The sequence below is a fragment of the Crocodylus siamensis genome, chromosome 11, assembly GCF_052110815.1.
Source record: "Crocodylus siamensis isolate JL-2025a chromosome 11, ASM5211081v1, whole genome shotgun sequence".
In the NCBI taxonomy this organism is placed as follows: Eukaryota; Metazoa; Chordata; order Crocodylia; family Crocodylidae; genus Crocodylus; species Crocodylus siamensis.
This window is the reverse complement of record NC_143405.1, coordinates 30,775,425-30,796,045: the sequence shown is the minus strand read 5'-3', so window position 1 is coordinate 30,796,045 and position 20,621 is coordinate 30,775,425. Positions and strand designations below refer to the sequence as shown.

The 20,621-nt window shown below is 42.6% G+C and overlaps 2 protein-coding genes across 9 annotated transcripts in view; one reads left to right on the top strand and one right to left on the bottom strand.

Moving 5' to 3' along the window:
* The window catches only part of CENPP (centromere protein P), a 319,520-nt gene that overhangs the window by 169,706 nt on the left and 129,193 nt on the right, over positions 1 to 20,621 (top strand). The window lies entirely within an intron of this gene.
* Positions 1 to 20,621, bottom strand: part of ASPN (asporin) — a 50,131-nt gene that overhangs the window by 28,867 nt on the left and 643 nt on the right. Inside the window, exons 2-3 of one of the 2 annotated variants that reach the window (XM_090022532.1) lie at positions 6,762 to 7,029; positions 540 to 652 (exon numbers count right to left, since the gene is read on the bottom strand). In XM_090022532.1, the coding sequence (XP_089878658.1) occupies positions 540 to 652; positions 6,762 to 7,005 (357 nt within the window). In that variant the 5' untranslated portion in view covers positions 7,006 to 7,029. The remainder of the gene's footprint in view (positions 1 to 539; positions 653 to 6,761; positions 7,030 to 20,621) is intronic. The other variant, XM_090022533.1, reaches the window with a different exon arrangement.

Here is a 20,621-nt window from a genome sequence, read left to right as displayed (position 1 = left end):
CTCAGTAGTTCTTTATTACAATTCTCTCATTTTAATGTTAACATTGATATTCAAAATTAAAACCATAGATAGAATTTTCAGTTGACTTCAATGTTGGCATAATTCTGTTTCTGTATAATGTCCATGGGATTTTACCATTTATTTCAGTGGGAAATGATTAGGCTAATGTGTGTTTTTTGGAAAGTACCTAGAAAAATCACATTGTATTATAATGTGAGATTTAGTTTATGGCTGCTAATCACAGATTTTTTTTTATTTGGGAACAGGGAGGATGTTAGGAAATTTGCTTTATGGTCATTTAAAGTTCAGAGAAGTTTCTTTTGAAGTGCTTAAAAGCTTAAGTGCATCTTCAGTCTTCCTTAGCAAAGAAGTATGCAACACAGTATCTGGATGCTGTGTATGTAACACAGAATCTGGATGCTGTAAGGAGCAACATAGCCCTCCCAGCTCAAGATGAAGTGTAGCAAATTACATTTAGGTTTATTATTTTCAGTTACCTACATATTTTCAGTTACCTGAATCAAAAGTAAAAAGCTTACATAAAGTGAGGTGAGTCCTTTGAGATCATTCTCTTTGACTTCTTTAATTTTGTTATTTTGTAGGTCTATCATGCGAGTATCAAGTGGAATATTGCTTGGTATTGAGGTCAGACCTGTTTAGTATGAGAAAATCAAAAACATATACATTTTATATATCTGAGAACAACCTTACATGTCAAACAGAAAAATACATTTAGAATGTAAGTGTAGCATTTTTGGACCGTAGGACTCCAGTGGTAAGGATAAGAAGAAATCACAGCAGCCCTATGATAGTTCTGTGAATGTAATATTTGTTTATGGAGTGGGTAATTAAATGAGGAAGAGATGTTTGTATGGATAGTCTGAGCATGGGCCATCCTTCCTGGATTTCCATGAGGGGAAGATTCCCAGCCTACACAGTATCTGAGATGCAGGTGCTAATGCTAATGTTCTGTCACATATTGTGTCATAATTAATTATTTTAAATATAAAATCTGTGTTTCTGGTCCTTTTCAATTTAATAAATCTGTTTTGCAACCTGTAACAGGGTATCCAATAACCACAACAACATTTGTAACAGATTGCAAAAACAATTCATTACCCTAATGAGAAAATATATTTAAAATAGGATTCTACTTTCACTTTTCAGTTACTTATTGAAATGCTACTATTTTGTCACATTTTATGGACTGGTTGCAAATTTGTAGGTTTGAGAGTTGAGAGTTATGCTTACTAGTGAAAGATATTCCAATTCAGTTGTTTATAGTTATTAAACATTTTGTTTAATATAGTTAAGACCTCAGAATAAAAGGATGGCACCTTCTACTTAATCTTTAAGTAATGTACATGCCATCTGATTCTTTGCAGAATTCCTATAGGTATTAAGAATTGTTGTGAGTGATAGATTTTATTGGACCAACTGATAGACATAGTTAAGGTTTTGGGTATCATTCTGTCCTTTCTCAGACCTGTGGGAGAGAAGAAGACTCAATGGAGCTAAATAGCAGATATTAGTGTTGTTGTTGGTTACTTTTGGTTATTATTGTTACTAGTTGTGTTAATACATTTTTAGGAAGAAATTGCTTTCTTCTATTTATTTTGAATATGAGACGTGCTAGATATTACCTTTTTAGTTTTTGTATTACTCTTTGTATCCAAAACAATTTTAGCTTTTTACTCATTGTATTATAAAGTATATCGAAGTGATGAATTTAATGCAATCAATATTATATTAAAATGATACAAAAGTAAATCATTAGAATAAGTTTCCTATTAAATGGATATCCCTGTTAAACAAAGAAAGTATCATTCATATTTGTTTTTGTTAAGCATGGTTACATTTCTTTACATAGACAGGAAGACCTTCAAGGTGCACAGGCAAATGTGTCTTAAACCTTTGCATACTATATTGGGTTTCTTGAGACCTTAAGATAATGCAATTTTCTATACTAAAGATGTTCCAAATATTAGTTAATCCTTTTTTTAAAAAATCAAGAGTAAATTCCTCAATTTAGTAGAGTCTCTGAATTTTGGTGTTGTGTATTACACTAAAAATAAATTATTTTGGCTTTAATACTTGTGCAAATGCTGTTCTAAGTTTGAACTTTATAAAACTGCAACAGTCGGGTCACATTTTGTGAATAGGATGTTGCAGTAATCGAAAGAGGAGATGAGCACCTGGAACTGTTTTAGCTGTGTGGATTTGATAAGAAATACTGACCTTATAACTGTTAGAATCAGTAGGATTTTGATGTTTGTTGAATGTTAGGTTCTAGACACACTTATTGATCAAAGATGACAAGGGAAAGAGTCTAGGAGGTATTAAAATGTAGTATTTCAAATGAGAGTTGTATATAGCACTTTCAATGACCTTAGCAAGTGAAAAAGTCTAAAGAGATGGGACAGTAGCTGGAGAGGCAAATGGGAACAAGAAAAGGTGTTTTATAGCACACATCTGAGGTGTTTTAAAGCACACATCTGAGCAGGCTCAATTAATTGGGCCTTCTGGAACTTGCTAATTGGTGTGCTCCAGCAGCCTCCGTGTCACATGTATTCAGCATCCTTGCCCTTCAAAATGACAGCAGAGCTTTTGTTAAAGTGCCTCTGCTACCATTTTGAACTGCAGGACACTGAATATATATGACACTGTGAGCACGTTAATTAGAATGGGTCTTGGAGCCACTCTAATTAAAGCACCCCTCCCTTCACCCCCAGCACATGTAAAGATGTCCTCAGAGACTAAACCATGTTTGTACTGTGGAAAGAGAAATCCAGAGAAGAGCGAGAGGCTAAGGAAAAAGGAGAATTTGGAGCAAGTGAAATAATGAGAGAGAATGATAGGTAGTTGCAAGGCAAATGGAGGAGTTAGAAGGTGAGAGAAGATGTGAAACTTTGCGTTCGTGACAAGGAAGAAGAAGAGAATTATAAGAGTGGAAGAAGTAAGGGGAAGCAAAAATGTATGGGGTTAGAAAAGATGCATTGAATTTTATCAGTTTTTTTTCTCATATATAATGAAAGAGTTGGAAGCAGTTGTTAGTATAGGCTAGGAGAGTTGAACAAAGTCACTTGTGTTTGAGGACATGGAATAGAATTAGGTTGGAGATGTAGAGTTTTTAAATCATTAAGATGGCAGAAATGAATGAGGAAAAAAAACAGATTTATAGTGGAAAACATCAGTTTTGTAAGGTTCTAGCTAGAGAGGCTGTGGGGCACAAGGAGGAGCAGACAAGTTATATATTGAAGAGGAGCCAGGCTTGGGGTTGGTAAGTCAGGCTTTACTATGGGAGAGGGAGTAAGGGCAAAGTGTAGAGAGCATTTCTCTGGTAACTCAAATATAAGGCAATTGAATATAAGATGACCTGACAATCCTTAGATTCTATATATGGAAAATGTATACATTTGTTAAAAATTTCCAGGTATGGAATCTAATTATTGCAAGTTTGCCTTGAGTTTGTCCCCTGCAGGGAAAATACAGCAGCTACAGCAGGGGAAATAAATCTGGTGTGTCAGGTAGCCTCCCCCCACAACTTCTTTTCCCACAGCCTCTTCCCCCCGCCCCCCTTTCTTACTGTCAGACCCTACTCATCCTGAACAGATGCAAGTGAGTGGCAAATTTGAAAACATCTTAAAATAAACATTGTATGGTTATTTGCCTATAGGTAAATTATTATAGGTACCCATAAACTTAGTTCATCCAGAATTGATGCAGGTTACCTATTTTGGAACTGCAGTAGGTTTTAGCACAGGTGCTCCATAAGCACACTTTTAAGCAACACTATTGTACCTACTTATATATAGTACAAACTATGCATGATATTAGTCTAAAGCCAAAAAGCTCATGATTTACCATATGGTTCATTGGGCTGGGCCTCAGCAGTCAACAGTGTCAGCACTCATAGAAGACAATATTAGCCTGATTTTGAGGTAGCCATTGAACAGGCCTAACATACTCTGAGCATGGAAGCTGAAGTCATCAAGAGTGAGATTTGAAGCTGTGGGAAATGGGAGGAGAGGGGAAGTGATAAAGCCAGGAGCCAGAGTCTGAGAGGGAGGCTGTTTTGGTGGCTGGTAGATAACAGCAACACGAAGGGAGAGAGGAGAGAAAGAGTTGAATGCAGTAGTCTTCAAAAGAGGAAAAACAGTGGGAAGGGGAAGAGATTTGGGTATTGAAAATGACAGGTGCAGCAGAATTGAAAAAAACTTGTGCCTACACTGATCTGGTTCAGGTGAAAGAGTAAGAATGACTAACTGCAGAAGCATTAGTAGATGAAAGGTTATGCATCTCTGGTATGGATATGGAGTAGACCTTTTAGAGATGAGGAGAGAAGATGAAAGAAGAAACATATGACCAAATTTTTAGAAATGGTAGTTGGAGGAAATAGCAGGGATGCATGTGAAAAATGAAGAGGACCAGGTGGAGTAAGAGACAAGGTTGGAATAAATGTCATTAGAGCAGAATTAGGACAATATGAATATGAGACCTATGAAAAGGGGAAGGGGAGCAGCCAGTTAGTGAGTATTTAGAAGGGGTAGGGGTACCAAAGAAAGAGACATAGAGCCAGCAGTGGAAAGGAAGGTCAAAGTATAAAGGGAGAAACTTTCTCCTTCAGAAAGTTATATTGAGGTAAGATTGAAAGAAGATAGAGCTGCGTTAGTCTGAAGTCAGGGTGGATTTGCACTTTATAGATTAACTCCGGTGTGCCAAACATATGGCCTACAGGCTGAATCTGGCCCCTGGAGCCCCCTGTGTTGCCTCCGTTCTGAGTTGACCCAAACTGTTTCTGCAGGCAGGGCCTGAGAACTGTGCTTCAGCTAGTGCTTGTTCCAGCCACCCTGGGAACTACACTGCACATGGAGCCTGCCCCAGGATCTCCAGGACATGCCCTGCATGTGGCTCTGCTCCCATCAGTCTGGGGCCTGTGCTGCCCATGGTGCCCGCAGGTGCCACATGTAATACCGGTCCTAGACTGACTGGAGCAGGGGCTGCATGTGGTACAGTTCTGGACCAGCTACTGGGCCACTGCATGCAGTGTGCTATGCATCACAGCACTCACTGTAGCTCAATGGTCTTCAGCCTTTTTAAGTAGGAGGTCACCTTTGGCATTTAAAAGCAACCCAAGATCTCCTATATGCTGGCATGCCCCCACAGCAAGTAAGTCTGTGGGCAGGGAAGGGCAGATTGAGGCAGAGGGAGTAAAAATTTATTTGGGGGCGCATCCCACCCAACTGGGGCCCTGCTCAACTTACTCCTACTCCTGTCTGTCACTGTGGGGGCCTTGATCTAGCCCTGCCCCTTCCCTCCCCCACAGACTGCCCTGTTGGGCTGGGGCATGCATGTGCATGCACGCAGGCACTCACCTCCCCACACCAGCCTTGGATCAACTCCAAGGGGCTCTGAGATCTACTGCAAGAGGCTCCAAAATCTACTTGTGGGTCAAGATCCACCACTCTAGGTACTCCAGGATTTATGCTACACACAGCATCAATTCCAGCCACTCCAGGGTCCTCAGCACCTGCCACTTCAGGACTTGCACTGCATGCGGCAAAAATCCCAGAATGGGGACTGCAGGCACTACATCCAGTATGGGGGTGGGGAGGAAGTCTGGGGTCCTTGCGGCCACTGGTCCAGTCTGGCTCATGGACCAGTCCTGGTCATTCATCTGCCCCACAGAACCAGATAAGATTGCCATCCCTCAATTAATTAAATCAAAGATTATAGCATAAGCATTCATGTGCCCTACCTCACTTTAGAGATCACAGTATGTGATGAAGTGACTACAAATTAGCTCACTAAAGCTAGTATTATACAGTAATGCTCTGATTTAGTTAGTCTATAAGGTACAAGATTGAAACAAGCCATTGACCTTGAATTATTATATATATAAAGCTCTAACAAATATTTACTTGGACAGGAACCATGTTCATTTTACAGATTCTGATCCTTATGAACTGTATTATATAACCCTTAATTAATTTATTTACACAAATAAATAAATGACAACGTCATTAACTTATTTTCCTTTGGTCAAAATGGAATCATTATAAATATTCAGCTATATTAGTCTCCACTTAACCAGCTAGTATCCCTTCCATGCTCTTGCACTGCACTTTCCTTGTGATTGATTTTTGTAGTCTCTTTGTCCCACATTTTCCTTGTAATTTCCTTGTGATTGATTTTTTTTGTAGCCTCCTTGTCCCGTGTTTTCCTTTCCTCTTGTTATTTGATCCACCACTCTGTGAAATACTTTTGCATATAGCTTTTCTTTGAGAGAGGGGAGTGTGCAAGACACTGCATATTTCTATCCCTGCATACTTTGGTATATCTCTTATTTGAAGTAAAGGCAGTATCAGAATATAGAACCTGCCTCTCTGAAGTTGTATGAACATAAGATTATTTTATGAAGATTGTTCTCTTATTCTGTGGAAGTGTATATCAGTTATGTCTCATCATTTCAATAGTCCTGTTTACAGATGGGAAAACATTTATTTGTGTAAATTAATATATTGATTTACCACTGTCTTTCTGTAAGCTGAATTCCTTACCAACCGAAGCTAAAAAAAAATACAAGTAAACATCAACAACAATTAGTTGATATTCTTTAGAAATGTTTAAAAATAATTTATCATCCATCTTCCTGAAAGCTGCTGTTACTTTGCCTCTCAAATGAAGGTTTTACTCACAAATTCATTGTTCATTGAACATTTTCTGAAGAATGTTTTCAGTGTAAAAAAGTAGATTTTTACCTAGATCAGAGCAATGGACAACTCTCATGTAGCACTGGCATCCAAAAGGGCATACTGGAAATATATCAAAAGGAATGAGTGGTAGAATTGGTTCTCTAGTTGGAAATAGAGAGTTATTGTTGTCATCATCATCTGCATCTTCCATGTCTTGAAGCATGATGTTCTTTAATGTAAAATATGAAGGGCCAATGAGAGGTTTAGCAGAGCATAAAGCGAAGAAGAGAAGCAGCACATATTCTTTCATGTCTTCTCAAGGAGGATAACCAATCTTTGAAAAAATTAACAGAATATAGCTGAAGTTAGAAAGTGTAAAACTATAAATAACTGCATTATACCTTTAGCTTAACTCACTTAATTCCTGAACTCTTTGGCCATAATCAGAGAAGCTCTTGTTTGAAAAATGCTCTGGAATTGTTGATGCTCATGCCACATTTCTGTAGTTTATTGAGCTCAGTTAAGAAGTTAATTAGATTTAATTAGTTAATTAGATTTTGAAATACAATACTACTGGCTCTAAACTTCTAAAAAAAAGATAATATAGAAGAGCTCCATAATAAAACTTCTTACAAGGACTTGGAATTGCGTCCCAGTTTACCAGAGGGAACAAGTTTTTAAAACTTGGCTATGTATGTATAATTGTATTGTTCAGGACAAAATCAAATTATTAATTGATTTATTGGTATATAAAATGTAGCCATTAAAACTCTCTAAACTTCTGCTGATGTTTGAAAAATAAAACATACAGTTAGCTGAGTTTTCAGTTGCCAACCATAAAAGACCCCTTTTAACACTGGAATGGCATATAAGGAAACATGATCTTTGCGACAAGGGCCTATATGGTATAGGTTTGCCTGGATTACAAACTTCAGTTGTATCTGAAAATGAACTGAAGCCAACAGCATATTACTTGGAACTGATTTAATATGCATCTGTTTATGTGTTTTACTGTACAGATTGATTTAGGGCAGTGATTCTAAACCTTTTTAGACTCCAGGCACCCCTCAGAAAATGCCAGCTCTCATATTTTACTCATTTTTGACTGGAAAAATAATGGAACGGTTCTTTTGTAAAGAACTCAGACCACCAGACATCAGAATTTTTGAGACCAAAAGAATTTCTGTTTACAATTTCTTGGTTTATCTTGTGGACTATACAGGTGTTTGCACACCTAATGTCTCTAATATCGCATAGCATCCTGTGGGACCCTTAAAAGGATTTTGTGGCACCCTGGTGGAGAATCACTGATCTAGGGACTCCACATAGACAGCAGAGGTTTTGCCGACAAAGTATGTGCTCGATACCATTAATGTGAGCAATAGTGTAGCATTAACTATAACTTCAGAGTCTTCTTGGTCTAGTTCCATGTGGCAGTACAGTCTAGAAGTCAGAAAGATGTTGAATCAGTTGAACTACCTTTGCGTCAGAGAAATGATTAGGAAAATGTCAATTAAAAAGAATATTTTTATCCATAGCTATTTAGAAAACCAAAAGAAGTCACAAGTTCCCTACCACCTCAGAAAAGTCTTCTCTCACAGAAAATAGAAACACAGTATCTTACTGTGCCTATGAATATTATGCCATTCATCTTTTTGTGGTATACTTACTATTAGAGTGCTCTTACCCACACTGCTTCATTAATCATTAGGGCAACGGTTTTTAACTTTTTTAGAGTCAGGGCACCTCTCTCTAACTTTTTTGAATTTGGCAGCAACTCAGCTGAGAGCCACTGTTGTGCTGCTACAACTTACCTCATTGGTTCTCAACTAGGTCCATGAGGAAAGGCTGAAAAAAGACAGGGTTACTTAGTCTGGAAAAGAAAAGACTGAGGGGACTGACTTTGATAACAGTTTTTAAAGACCTAAAGGATAATTACAGAGAGGATGCAGATATTCTTTTCTCTGTGGCTGTAGGGACAGTACTAGGAACAGTGGTTGCAAAATTGAACAAAGGAAATATAGGTTGGGGATTAGGAAAAATTTCCTTATTATGGGTGCATCCAGATGTACATGGATGTTTGGTTCCCCAGGGACAAGTAGCAGCAGTGCACCCTGGTGCATGACACGTTACCCCAGGGGTGGTAGGGGAGGCTATAGCCAACCTCCCCTTACCTGGGGGCCTCCTGGATGGCAACCATGGCTGTTCCTGGGGTGGGGTGAATTGGGGTGACTGCCCTGGGCACTGCACTTTGGGGGGCCATGCAGAGCTGGGCGGAGCAGTGCCTCCGCATCCAGCCTCTTGCTACCCCCCCCCATCACTGTTGCTGATGGCGATGGCTGCTTCTTTGGCTCTGGGATCAGAGAGAGAGCGGGGTTCTGCATGGACTGATTTGCCCCAGGGCCCCACACCCTGCTCAGGTTGCCTCTGCTGGCAGCTGCAGCCCATCTCCAGACAGCCTGGCTTTGCTTTTTAGCAACAAATGCAGCCCAAGCATGCTCTGCTCCGGTTTTTCTTTTCGTGGTTATTTTTTGACCGGTGGATATCCAGGGATCAAAAATACCCACAGGAAAAAAATACAGAGTAATGTGCACTTGGGCAGTGTGGCCTTGCAGTGCAGAGAACACCGGACTGTGGTATGCAGTGCTGCAAACGTGTTTGTGGTGCAACCATGTTTGTCTGGACATGCCCTATGAGGGTGGTCAAGCTTTTCAATTGGCTACCTAGAGAAGTTGTGGAATTCTCAAACATTTACAAGAGCAAGTTAGACAGATATTTAGTTGGAGTGGTTTAAAACAGGGTAAATGTGCACCTTATAGACTTTTGGGGACAGGCAGCACAGTGGCAGTAAGACAGGGAGCAGAAAGCAGAACATCAGGTCAGGCAGGAACCACAGGGTAGGATGCAGAACACAAAAGAGTACCTTGGTCAGGGTGCACAAAGCAGGGAGTAGAAATGTGAGCAGTAGATCCAATATGGAAAGGTATCAGAGTGACTCTTGGGGAAGGCTTGGGGCTAATTTGTTGCAACTCTGCCAGAAAGTTTGCCTCCCCACCCCTGTTATAACCTAAATCAGAAATATATACACTTTTGTAAGCAACGGCTTGCTTCATCAGATGCTGTGAAGGGACTGCAAGAAGCAGAACTTCTAAATTAAAAGCACTATTTACTATTCACTGGGTTGTCTAAACAAGATGCTTTACTGCACAGTAGACTCTGCATAATAAAGCATCAGTGTCTACATGTGCGCACCATTTACTGCGAGGAAGTTAGTCAGTTGCACAGTTAGCTACTACCTATAAATACAGGTAGCAAAGTAACCATGCAGTAAATACTGTGCAATAACACATGTAGACGCTGCCTAGGAGAAAATTTGCTCTCGGTCACCCTAACACCAGGAGACCACAGGGAATGATAAACTCCCCCAGACCTGATGCTGTTCAGCTCCTCCTAATAGCACCTGGATGGGGTAGCTCTCTGCCTCCCCCTCCTCTCCCCCAGGAGCTGGAAGCTGAGCAGCACCAAGACCATAGGCAACTGGTAGGGGGGGCATGTGCCCCCCCCCCAACAGGACTTTGCCCTCCCTGATGTCCAACGCTGATGCTGTCAGCAGGGCTAGTGCCCCCCTTGACAGGGCCACCGCTGCCATCAGCAGCTTCTGTGTGTGGTCACCAGCCCTGTCCCTGCCACCAATGCTGCTAGTGGTTTCTGTGGGTCCTCACCAGCCCTGCCCCCACCCAAAGTAGGGTAGAAGTAGATCAGTTCCCAACAAGGGGCAGGTGTAGATGTGCTCCCAAGGAAGGCTTACTGCACAGTATTGTACTGTGCAGTAAGTCTTAATAGCACATGTAGACGTGCCCAAAGAGTAGGAAAGGGGGAGGAAAGAGGAGGGGAGGATTAGGTGAATGAATCTCAGATGTTATAATCCATATTATTTTGGTCTAGTAATGATGTGGTCTGGATTGCTGAGGGAGCACAGCTGGCATTTGAGTCTGTTGCCTTGATGAAAATAGGAATTAGATAGTTGTTTGCTGGAGACATGCCATTTGAAGTTGCAGGGGGGCATTTGTAATCTAACAGTTATTTGACTCCCATGGCTACCTTGAGATGATTGTCATTTTCCAGGAGGAGTTGGGGGTCATTAATAATGTGTCTGAAGTGTTCAAGTTGAGACCTGTTGGTGACAAACAGAGGGATTCTGTGTCTTCGTCCCAGGGTTGTTGGTATTGTAGCAGGTTTAGAGTGGGGTCTGAGTCTGGCTCTGTTAATTTGAGTTGGCTATGGCTTTAGAATTGTATTGCAAGTGTAGGAATCCTTGCTTCAGATCCTTAAGCATGCATCCTGGTCAGTGGGATCAGAGAAAATATGGCTGTAATGTAGAGCTTAGCTGTAGAAGATGGTTTTAGTGATATGTTTAGGTAAAACTAGCTGCTGTGGAGGTCACTGTAGCAGTTGATTGTTTTTCAATACAATGTGGTGGTGATGTCGCCATTGGAAACTTTTACCATGCTTTCTAAAAACTGAATTTGTTGGTTGGAGTATTCGAGAGTCAGTTTGGAGATGTGGAAGTTAAGTCATGGTGGAATTTCTCTAGAGTATTTAAAATTTCTTTCTGTAAAATTGGGATTTTTTTCTAAGCAAGTTATCTGGGTTCCTGGGAGGTGAAGTACTGATGTCATCATTATATGGACACATAGGAAGGAATCTGTAGAATCTCTTCTGTTGCAAAGTACTCAGAGGGCACCTATATGCACAAAGAAGCTGCTCTGAGGCACTGGAATTCCAGCGCCTAAGAACAGACTCAATCGAGTCTGTGGAAGCGTGGCAATTACCAGACGTGGCAGTGATTTAATTAGAGCAACTCTTAGAGCCACTCTAATTAAAGCGCCACCGTCCCACCCCTGGGCCATGTGTGAAAGTGCCCAGAAAGACCACAATGGAGCAGAATGTTTTTAACACTATGGATCCCTATTTAAAATCTCTAGGTTTATTTTATGAATTATATCTGCACACCTGACAATGCCAGCATTGCATGGCATGCTAGGTTACCCTTGAAAGGAGCTCAGAGCACTCCAGAGTTCTGCATCACACTGGTTGAGAATCACCGAGTTAGTCTGTTGGATGCATACCTACCCTGCTTTCCACCTGATTTCAGATTAACATGGATAACTACCTCTTCCTGTGATGGTTTAGACAGGCATGATACTGTTGGAGTAGATGACCTCATGAGGTCCCTTCCAGGCCAACTTCCCTATGATTCTATTTAGTCCAAAAAGCATCTAGTAGGATGTTGCTCCAGCCCTTCCAATATATGACAACCACAAAGCATCCCCTAATAACATTACAAGGTTAGGGTGCTTCTCCAATAAAACTTAAAATGTAGTTCAGTGAATCATGCCTTTCTCTAGCATGTATTTAAATGGAATACACTCAACTACTGTCCATCCGACAGGTATTGTAAGCAAATTAAAAACTCAAAAGGGAGAAGGAGGATCAAGGCACAAAATTCTAAAGGTTGTAGCCAAATAGTTGACATTTTATTCAAGGACTGCTAAGACCGATGAAGATCCTGGTTTTCTCTCTTTAAAATCCAAAACTCTGTAATTAAAAAATTCTCTGATTTAAAAACCCCGAATCTGCATTTTTCTGCAATTTTGAAATGCTAAAATATATATAGGTATCAGTTGAACACAATGTTTTATTGATATATTTATAATTTTAAAGCAATTTGGAAGTCTACCAGTGCCTCAATCATGATGATAAAAAAAATTATAAATACCTATATATTTTGGCATTTGATTTTGGTATTTTTATCGTGGTAAATTAGATCGGTCCCCCTGTTGCTTTGTGGTGCTGAGCAGTCCTGATATGCCAATGACCTGCCCCTACTCATGCTGTTGCCCCTCACTCCCAACCACAGCCCCCCCACCCCCTCATCCCTGCCAGTGTCCCTCACTCACAAACCACAATCTCCCACTCCCCTTCCAGCCCTGCTGGTGCCCTAACCCCCAACTCGCAGCCCCCTGGCCCTGCTGGTGCCTCTCACTCCCAACCCACAGTCCCCCACCCCCCAAGCCCTGCTGGTGCCCCTTGCTTCTGACCCACTGCCCCCTCCCCCCCAGGCCTTGGACCTCCAGTGTGTGAGGAAGGATGTGGTTGTGTGGAGGATGGGCGATGTGCTATAAGTAACACAGAGGGGACAGTGGGCACAGAGACACAGGTAATGTGTTAGGAGAGCAGAAGGGCATGTGTCCTTCCAGATTTCTGTGCCCACAGTGGGGCATAGAGCTGCAGCCTTGCTGGACCAGCTCCGGACAGGAGCCACCTCCATGGCCCAGTGAGCAGGACCTAGTGTGGGAGGGAGCACTGCACTGCCATGGCTGCCAAGGTGAGTTACCCCCTGCCGACCTGTCAGCAGCAGGGGGCACAACTGCACACTGCTGCACCTCACCTTGGTGGCCACAGCAGCTCAGCACTGTCCCACACCAGGGCCTGCCTTCTGAATAGCATCGTTAGCTACTACACAGAGCATGCACACATGCATGTGGTGTCCCCTGCCCCTTGTGTTCTGCTCCCTCTGGCTGCAAGCAGCTCCTTATAGGAACTCTGCCAGCCTGCAAGGGGAAACCCACACTTTCACATGATTTTATTCTTTAAAGGAGAAAATCCATGTTTTGCTCTGTTTTCCATGGCAAACAGAAAACCCAGATCCCTGCTGATGATCATTGCCTATCATCTTTTGCCTAAAGCAACATTGCAGCTACTGAAATATCCTAGTGTGGGTTTGTAACTTAGTGAGCAAAGATTTATGGCCAGTGGTATCAAAAGGGTGAGCATGGAGGGCTATGCTCTCCCCTTTCTTAAAAATGAGATAATTAGCTAGTGAAGCTAAATAATCTTATTTTTTGCCCAGGTTAAAAAGCGTGGGTCAGGAAAATTGGAAAATTTAATTTTGTTTCTTTATGGACTGTTTAGTAATCCTACTCATAAAAACTAATGGTCAAAAAAATGAGTAAACATAATTTTCTGAGATTTGCTTAACTGCCCATTTAAGAGAACTTGTACCTTTTCCCCCAAAAAAGACAGTAGCTTAAACCACTTAAACTTAAACCACTTTACTGAAAACAACATAAAATTCTATGTGCTGAGTCCATGTCTGGAGCTCCTTCTGGTTCAAATGAGAAACCTTATAGCAACATTGCCCCCCCACCCTAATCAATTAGTTGTTTTTCTAGGAGAATATGGATGGCTGTATATCATAGTAATGGATTATTTAGACCAATGGTCTTCTCTCTGACAGTAGACATTAGCAGATGCTTCATAATAGATCATTTTTGAGTAGTAGTTATGAAGTGGTGTCTACTATTGATACAGATCAGATACTGTGCAGTTAGCTCATTTTTTTAAGAACCACTCAGACTGGCTCACTGAGGAAGAGGAAGAAATCTTCCATGGTGAGTGAAAAGTATTTAATAGTTAGAAGATACAAACTATTTGGATTAATCAACCACATAAAAGGTTTCTGCTGATCAAGATTTTGTAAATGTATGAGCTGATAAAGGTGAGATAATGGATTTTCTCTCGAGTATTAGCTGTGATATAGAATTCTAAAAATCTGTACCATTTTTACCCAGAATATGATGTTCACCACTGGCTCTCTAGTTTCATTATTGCAGATTTTATGTAATGTAGGTCTAATATACCCTAAAGCGTTACCTGCGACATTGTGGATATCAGGAGAACAATTTGAAGGACAAACAATAGTGATACAGAGTTATTATCAAATTATTGTTAGCATTTTTAGAAGTCTGTCATACAATTGAAAGCCAGTTTGGTTCAACATTCTTAGCAGGTAAAAAGGGTTCTCCTCTCCAGGACTGGGGACAGCACTGGAATATAGGAGGCTATATTTTGGCCTTCAATGTTTACTTACTATGAGACTTAATTCGGGAAACAGGTGTATCCTGCTGTATACCATTGTATATAACCCAAGAAGGACTGTTGTGAACTCTGTTGTGCATATCCTATTTATAAATTAATCTCTGTTTGAGATGTCATTTCTTTCAGGAAATGTTGGACAGATGTAAATTCTTGTTTCATCACCTAATTAAGTGCTTGTTTACCAGTTTATGGCTGAAGAATCTCTTAGTGCAGGCATTTTGCCATTGGTGCTTTTCTTATTATGGGAAAACATGGTTTTGCTTAAGTTCCACTTCTGTGTTTTGTTTCTTTAGATTTGCTTTATGAGACTCTTTTATCATTTGTCTGAAATAGGGTTCTTTGTACTGAGAGAGAGGGAAGGAGTTGGGCAGGGTGGGGCTGCTACCCAGCTGGGGTGGTGCGTGGCACTTAGGGTCCAGGGTCAGAATGCATGGCCACAGGGAGGGGAGTAGGATGGGGTCACGGGTGGCTCATCCAGAGGACGGGGATGGGCTGGCTCCATGCTGCTGTGCGCACTTCTTGGGGGGGGGGGGGAATAGAGGGTATCTGCCCCCAGATTTGTGCATGGGGTGGGGGTGGACTGGCAGCTGTGGGCTTGGCCTCCCTGCCTTGATTCCCCCCCCCCCCCGGGCCTTCACAGCCCAGTGGGTGGGACTCAGTGTGGCAGGGCAGAGTCAGGGCGGGGGGAAGAAAGCTTGGTGCTGCTGGTACAAGCCCTGTACTGCCCTGGTGAAGTGCCCCCTACCCACCTAGCAGCAGCGGGGTGGAAGGGTGGGCAGCACGGAGTTGTGCCCCTCGCTGCTGCTGGGCTGGCAGGAGGTGTCTTGGCATGACGGTGGAGAGCTCCCAGTGGTGGTAACAAGCTTCTCCACCTGGCCCTGCTCTGTCCTGCCATGGCAGGTCCTGCCTGCTGGGCTGCAGAGGCCCTGGGGAGAGAGCAGCAGAGCAGGGAGAATGGAGCCCACACCTGCCCCCCCCCCGACTCCATTCTGGCCATGCTGCCCATGGGGGCAGAGGAGCCATGCTTCATTCCATCACAGTAACTACCACATACCATGGGTAGCAGCCAGGATTTGTGCACTGCAGGGGATGGGGGTGGGGAGAGGCTGTGACCCCAGGTTCCCAGCCCCTTACCCCTGGCAGCTGGGAGCACATTCCAGCAGGGCTGGGGTCAGAGGCTGTGGGTGTGGAGTGAAACGCACCAGCAGGACTGGGGGAGATATGGTTGAGAAGTAGGGGCACTGGCAGGGGTGGGGGGGACTGTGTGTGGGGGGGGTACTGGCAGTGTCCAGGGGCTGTGGGTGGGGACTGATGGGCAGCAGCAGGGGGTGCGGGGCTATGGGTTGGGAGTGAGGGGCACTGGCATGGACAGGCCCTGACATATTAGGGCTTCTCAGCACCACAAAGCAGTGGGAGGGGGGCACCTGCAGCTGGACCCATGTTCTGGTGAGCAAATGGGGCAGGGGAAGCTCTGATTTTCCATGTTAAAATATCCAAAATCAAATGTCAACATTTGCAGACACTGGTAGGCTTCCAAATCACTATAAAAGTGTAAATATATCAATAAAATATTGTGCTCAACTGGTACCTACATAATATAGTAGTGGTGTTTCATTTTAATCGTGGAAAAACATGGATTTTGGGGTGTTTTTAGTCTGAGAAGTTGAGATTTTTATCAGAGAATTTGTGATTTTTAAACAGAAAACCAGGATCCCTACTCATTAAATATATTGCCTATCATTAAACTGCTGTCAAAAGCAGCACATGTTCAGTAGTGGGAAGCAACTATGAAGTTAATTAAATGCAGCCAACACTGAGCATGACTATAAGACACATAGCCTGTATTGGGGCAAATATACTGATGGGAACACCACAAGGTTAGGTTAATGCAGCAATGTCTGAATAAGATATATGCTTGTGCACATTGTGTGCAGTCCCCCCTTAGTACTGACTTTTTGCTCCCATAGCACAGCTGTGCCTTTCTTTCCCATTTTCAATGATTCCTGTTTCTTTACCAGCCTTAAATGTGTGGCAAACATCACTGAACAGGTCCCCACACAGTTCACCAGAATCCCTCCGTAGCCCCCTGTCCCAGCCTGGTGCATATGAGTAATATAGCCCCACCCTCCATGAGGACCTCCTGGGCCATGTTCCCCTGCGCCTCATCTGCATATAAATTTTTAAAGGATCCCTGGACTCGTAACAATTTCAGTCATGAGATGGGGGTTAACACGTGGATCCTTTGTGGGGGTCGTGTATCTGGAGTATACAGTACACACATAGTGAGTACTGCTAAGCTGTGGGGTTATTATGACTTGAAATACTTTTTACTTCTGCGTCCCAGCCCAATGAACCATATGGTAAGTCATGATCTTTTTGGCTTTAGACTAATATCATGCATAGTTTGTACTATGTATAAGTAGGTACAAAAGTGCTGCTTAAAAGTGTGCTTATGGAGTATGTGTGCCAAAACCTGCTGTAGTTTCAAAATAGGTAAACAGCATCAATTCTGGATGAACTAAGTCTATGGGTATTTGTAATAATTTGTCTTAGGCAAATCCCTATAAAATGTTTATTTCAAGGTGAGTGTTTTCAAATGTGCCACTCACTTGCACCTGTTCAGGATAGGTAAGATCTGACAGTAAGGAAGGGGGAAAGAGGCTGCTAGGGAAAGAAGTTGGGTGTGGGGGGAAGGGGGCAGAGAACCAGGGGGGTACCTGATGCACCAGATTTGTTTTCCCTGATGTAGCAGTTGGAATGGGACAAATTCAAGGCAAACTATTCCAAGGCAAATTAGATTCCATACCTGGAAAATTATAACAAATGTATACATTTTCCATATATAGAATCTAATTATTGGCAGGTCATCTTGTATTCAAGTAATTACGGTATTCAGTTAATCATGCTTTAAGTTGTGACACAGTTGAGACAAGTAACAGCATGATAAAAGTAGCGATAAGCCACAAATTTATTTTTAAAAATGCATAATAAATTTGTGGCTTGTGCTTATCACCATTAATTGAATGTGTGGCCACGTGCTCCCTTGTGGCTACAAGCCCCATCAGCTGAGGGCATCACCTGCTGCCAGCCCCACAGCTGATGAGGCTTACAGTAGGGCCATGGGTTCCATCGCTGTACCAGCTGGACCCTCGTCAGGAGGCTCCCATTGGGGGAGCACATGGAACCCTGCACCTGCTGGGAGCTACCCCAGCTGCAGGAGCTGGTGTGAGGGGAACCCAGGACTGCCATCAGGAGTTCCCTCTCCGCAAGCAGTATGGTGTGAGTGTCTGATGCTCAATCCCATAATCAGGCCTCCTACAATGCATGTGTAATATAGCAGGAGGTATGATTGTGTGAGTTGGCTGAGTGCAAGACATTTAGGGATGTTGCATTTTTTATATTTTTTATGCACGCTTTAGGGCTCAAGAAAACATTTTGCATATGTAAAATCTATTTGAGATCCAGTTAATCCCTGTGCTTTGCTATAAAAAGGGGTGTCTGTTACAACCCAAACCTTAGATAGTCAAACAACATACATGAGATGAACGTTTCAGTGTTTATAATGTAAGAGTATTACTTTATGTATAAATGTTTACTACAGTTGCACCAATACATTGGTCTGATGTCGGATCAGTACCGATATAAAGAAAATTGGCTGTATTGGAAACTTCCCAATTGGGCCGATAATTTGGTTGATAAATGCCAGTTCATGCCTGCAGCCGCAGCACAGCACTCAGTCAGTAAGAGCTGCCTCCAGCTGGTAAGTTCGTTATGGTGGAAGGGGAGGAGGGAGGGAAGGAGCATGGTTACCTTTACTCCACATGGGAATGGACTTCCTTTGTGCTTCAAGGATTGTGTCCTTAAGGAATAACCACTCTTCATGCACACCTTTTGCCTTCAGTCCCTGGTCCTGCAGCACTTGCCCTACTAGTGACTTAAGCTTGTTGAAATGTGCATTTTTTAAATCCAAGACTTCAGTCCTGCTATCCGATTTGTCTGCATCACATCAGACAGTGAACATGGTGGTTTCATGGTCATTGTCACCCAGACTTCCCTCTATATTTAAGTTGGTCACTACGTTGTCTCCTTTGGCCAGGACCAAGTCTAGCAGAGTGTTACCTCTGGTTGGCCCAGAGTGAGACTCAGGAGGGTGCAGCTCCTGCCACTGTGCACACCCCGGGAGGGTGGGAGTGTGCCCCCTGGATCTGCACAGGGCAAGCAGGCAGGCTGCAGCTGCAGGGTGGAACTGGGCTCTTCTCATCAAGGGCTGGGCTCAGAGCAGGGGCTACGGAGGGGGCTGCAACCACCCCAGATTTTGCCATAGCCACCTCCCAGCTGCCTCCCAGCGCTGCTGCCACATGCCTGGCTCTTCCCAGTGTGTGGGGGGGAGGTGAGGTTTAAGCCAGGAAGAGCCAGGGCTGTACGTGGCATGGTGGTGGCAGCACTGGGAGGAAGCCATCCCCCCCCAATGAGCCATGTCTCCATCCTGTGGCCCACGTGGGGGGAGGCAGGGGTTGAACCAAGAAAAGCCAGGGCTGCACTGGGCATGCAGCGGTACGCTGGAAGGGAGCTACGGCACAATTTCAGGTGGCTGCAGCCCCCTCCATAGCCCCTGCTCTGAGCCCAGCCCCTGGCAAGAAGAGCCCAGCTACAGCCCACAGCTTTAGCTTCCCCTGCACATATCCGGGGGCACTGCCCACCCCCAAGCACTCCTGGGGTGCAAGCATCAGTGGGAGCCGCCCCCCTCCCCACCGTTGAGCCATGTCTCCATCCTGCGCCTCACCCCACCCTAGCTGGGCAGCGCCTACCCCTTCCCCTGCCCCCTGCCTCATTGCGGAGAGTGGAGGGATTGATGTGCTCCCTTCCCTTCCACTGCAATGGACTTACCAGCTAGATGCAGCTCTCCACACTATATCGGAAATTGGTTCGGTATTGGCCAATATGCCTCCTTAAAAATTGGATATCAATATTGGCCCCAGAAATCTCTACTGGTGCAGCCCTGATGTTTACATAAATTAAGCTATATACTGCCCAATAAATTGTTATGATTTAAAGGTTAGGGAGTTTCTCTTAATGAGAACTCAAATCAGAATTTATTTTTGTTACAGTTGTGCAGTAACGTTAGAATAGCAAACATATTAAAAGAGAAAGATAACTAGATTATCAGAGGCATAAAAATTGATTGTTTTGAGATATGTGTATATGTCCAAAACAAAATGCATAGATTTCTGCTACTGCCATCTAGCCCTGAAGCCTCTTGCAACTTGTAAGTCATGACATTGAATGAGTTAACAGCAAGACTGTTAAGACTTAGGTCTTTTTAAGAGCCATATTTAGAAGGAGCTGCTGTTACCAGTAGCTTGAAGGGAGGCGAGTTTCCTAAACTGTTTTTTCCCAGAACAACATTTTTAACTGAGTCAACTATGAAACAGATTTTCTTTGAAGAGAGACAGGGCAAATCTTTGTGTTCATTAGTATCACATATCATTACTTTGTGCGCAGCTTTTGTCCAAAGAAAGGCAAGATCATAGTTGTTGTGAATACTGTATTTAAAAATAGTTTTGCTTCTATTAGTCATTGTCCCATCCAGAAGTAAATGGGTTTATACTTAACTTTTTGTCTGTTGATTCATTTGGCTTAATGCCTAAGATAAATAAATTGAAATCATTTTGGCAATAAGAATATTGTAGGAACTAGCAAATTCTCAGATGTATATTAAACAATAATTATGAGAAAAATCATCTTAAAGAAAAACAGCTGATATATTCCTTTCTTTTATGTATGTATATATTTATTTATTGTAATAGCTATATTATTTGAACTTTGTAGATTAGAGGAATATTAATATATGAGCACTCATGTTGTTTTTACTGTAATAACTCTGCTCTTTCTTTTCAGATTTTTTAAAAATCTAGGTAAACTAAAACCATTTTAATTTTTTTAAGTCTTATAATCATAATTACTCTGTTCCTTATAAAACGGAGA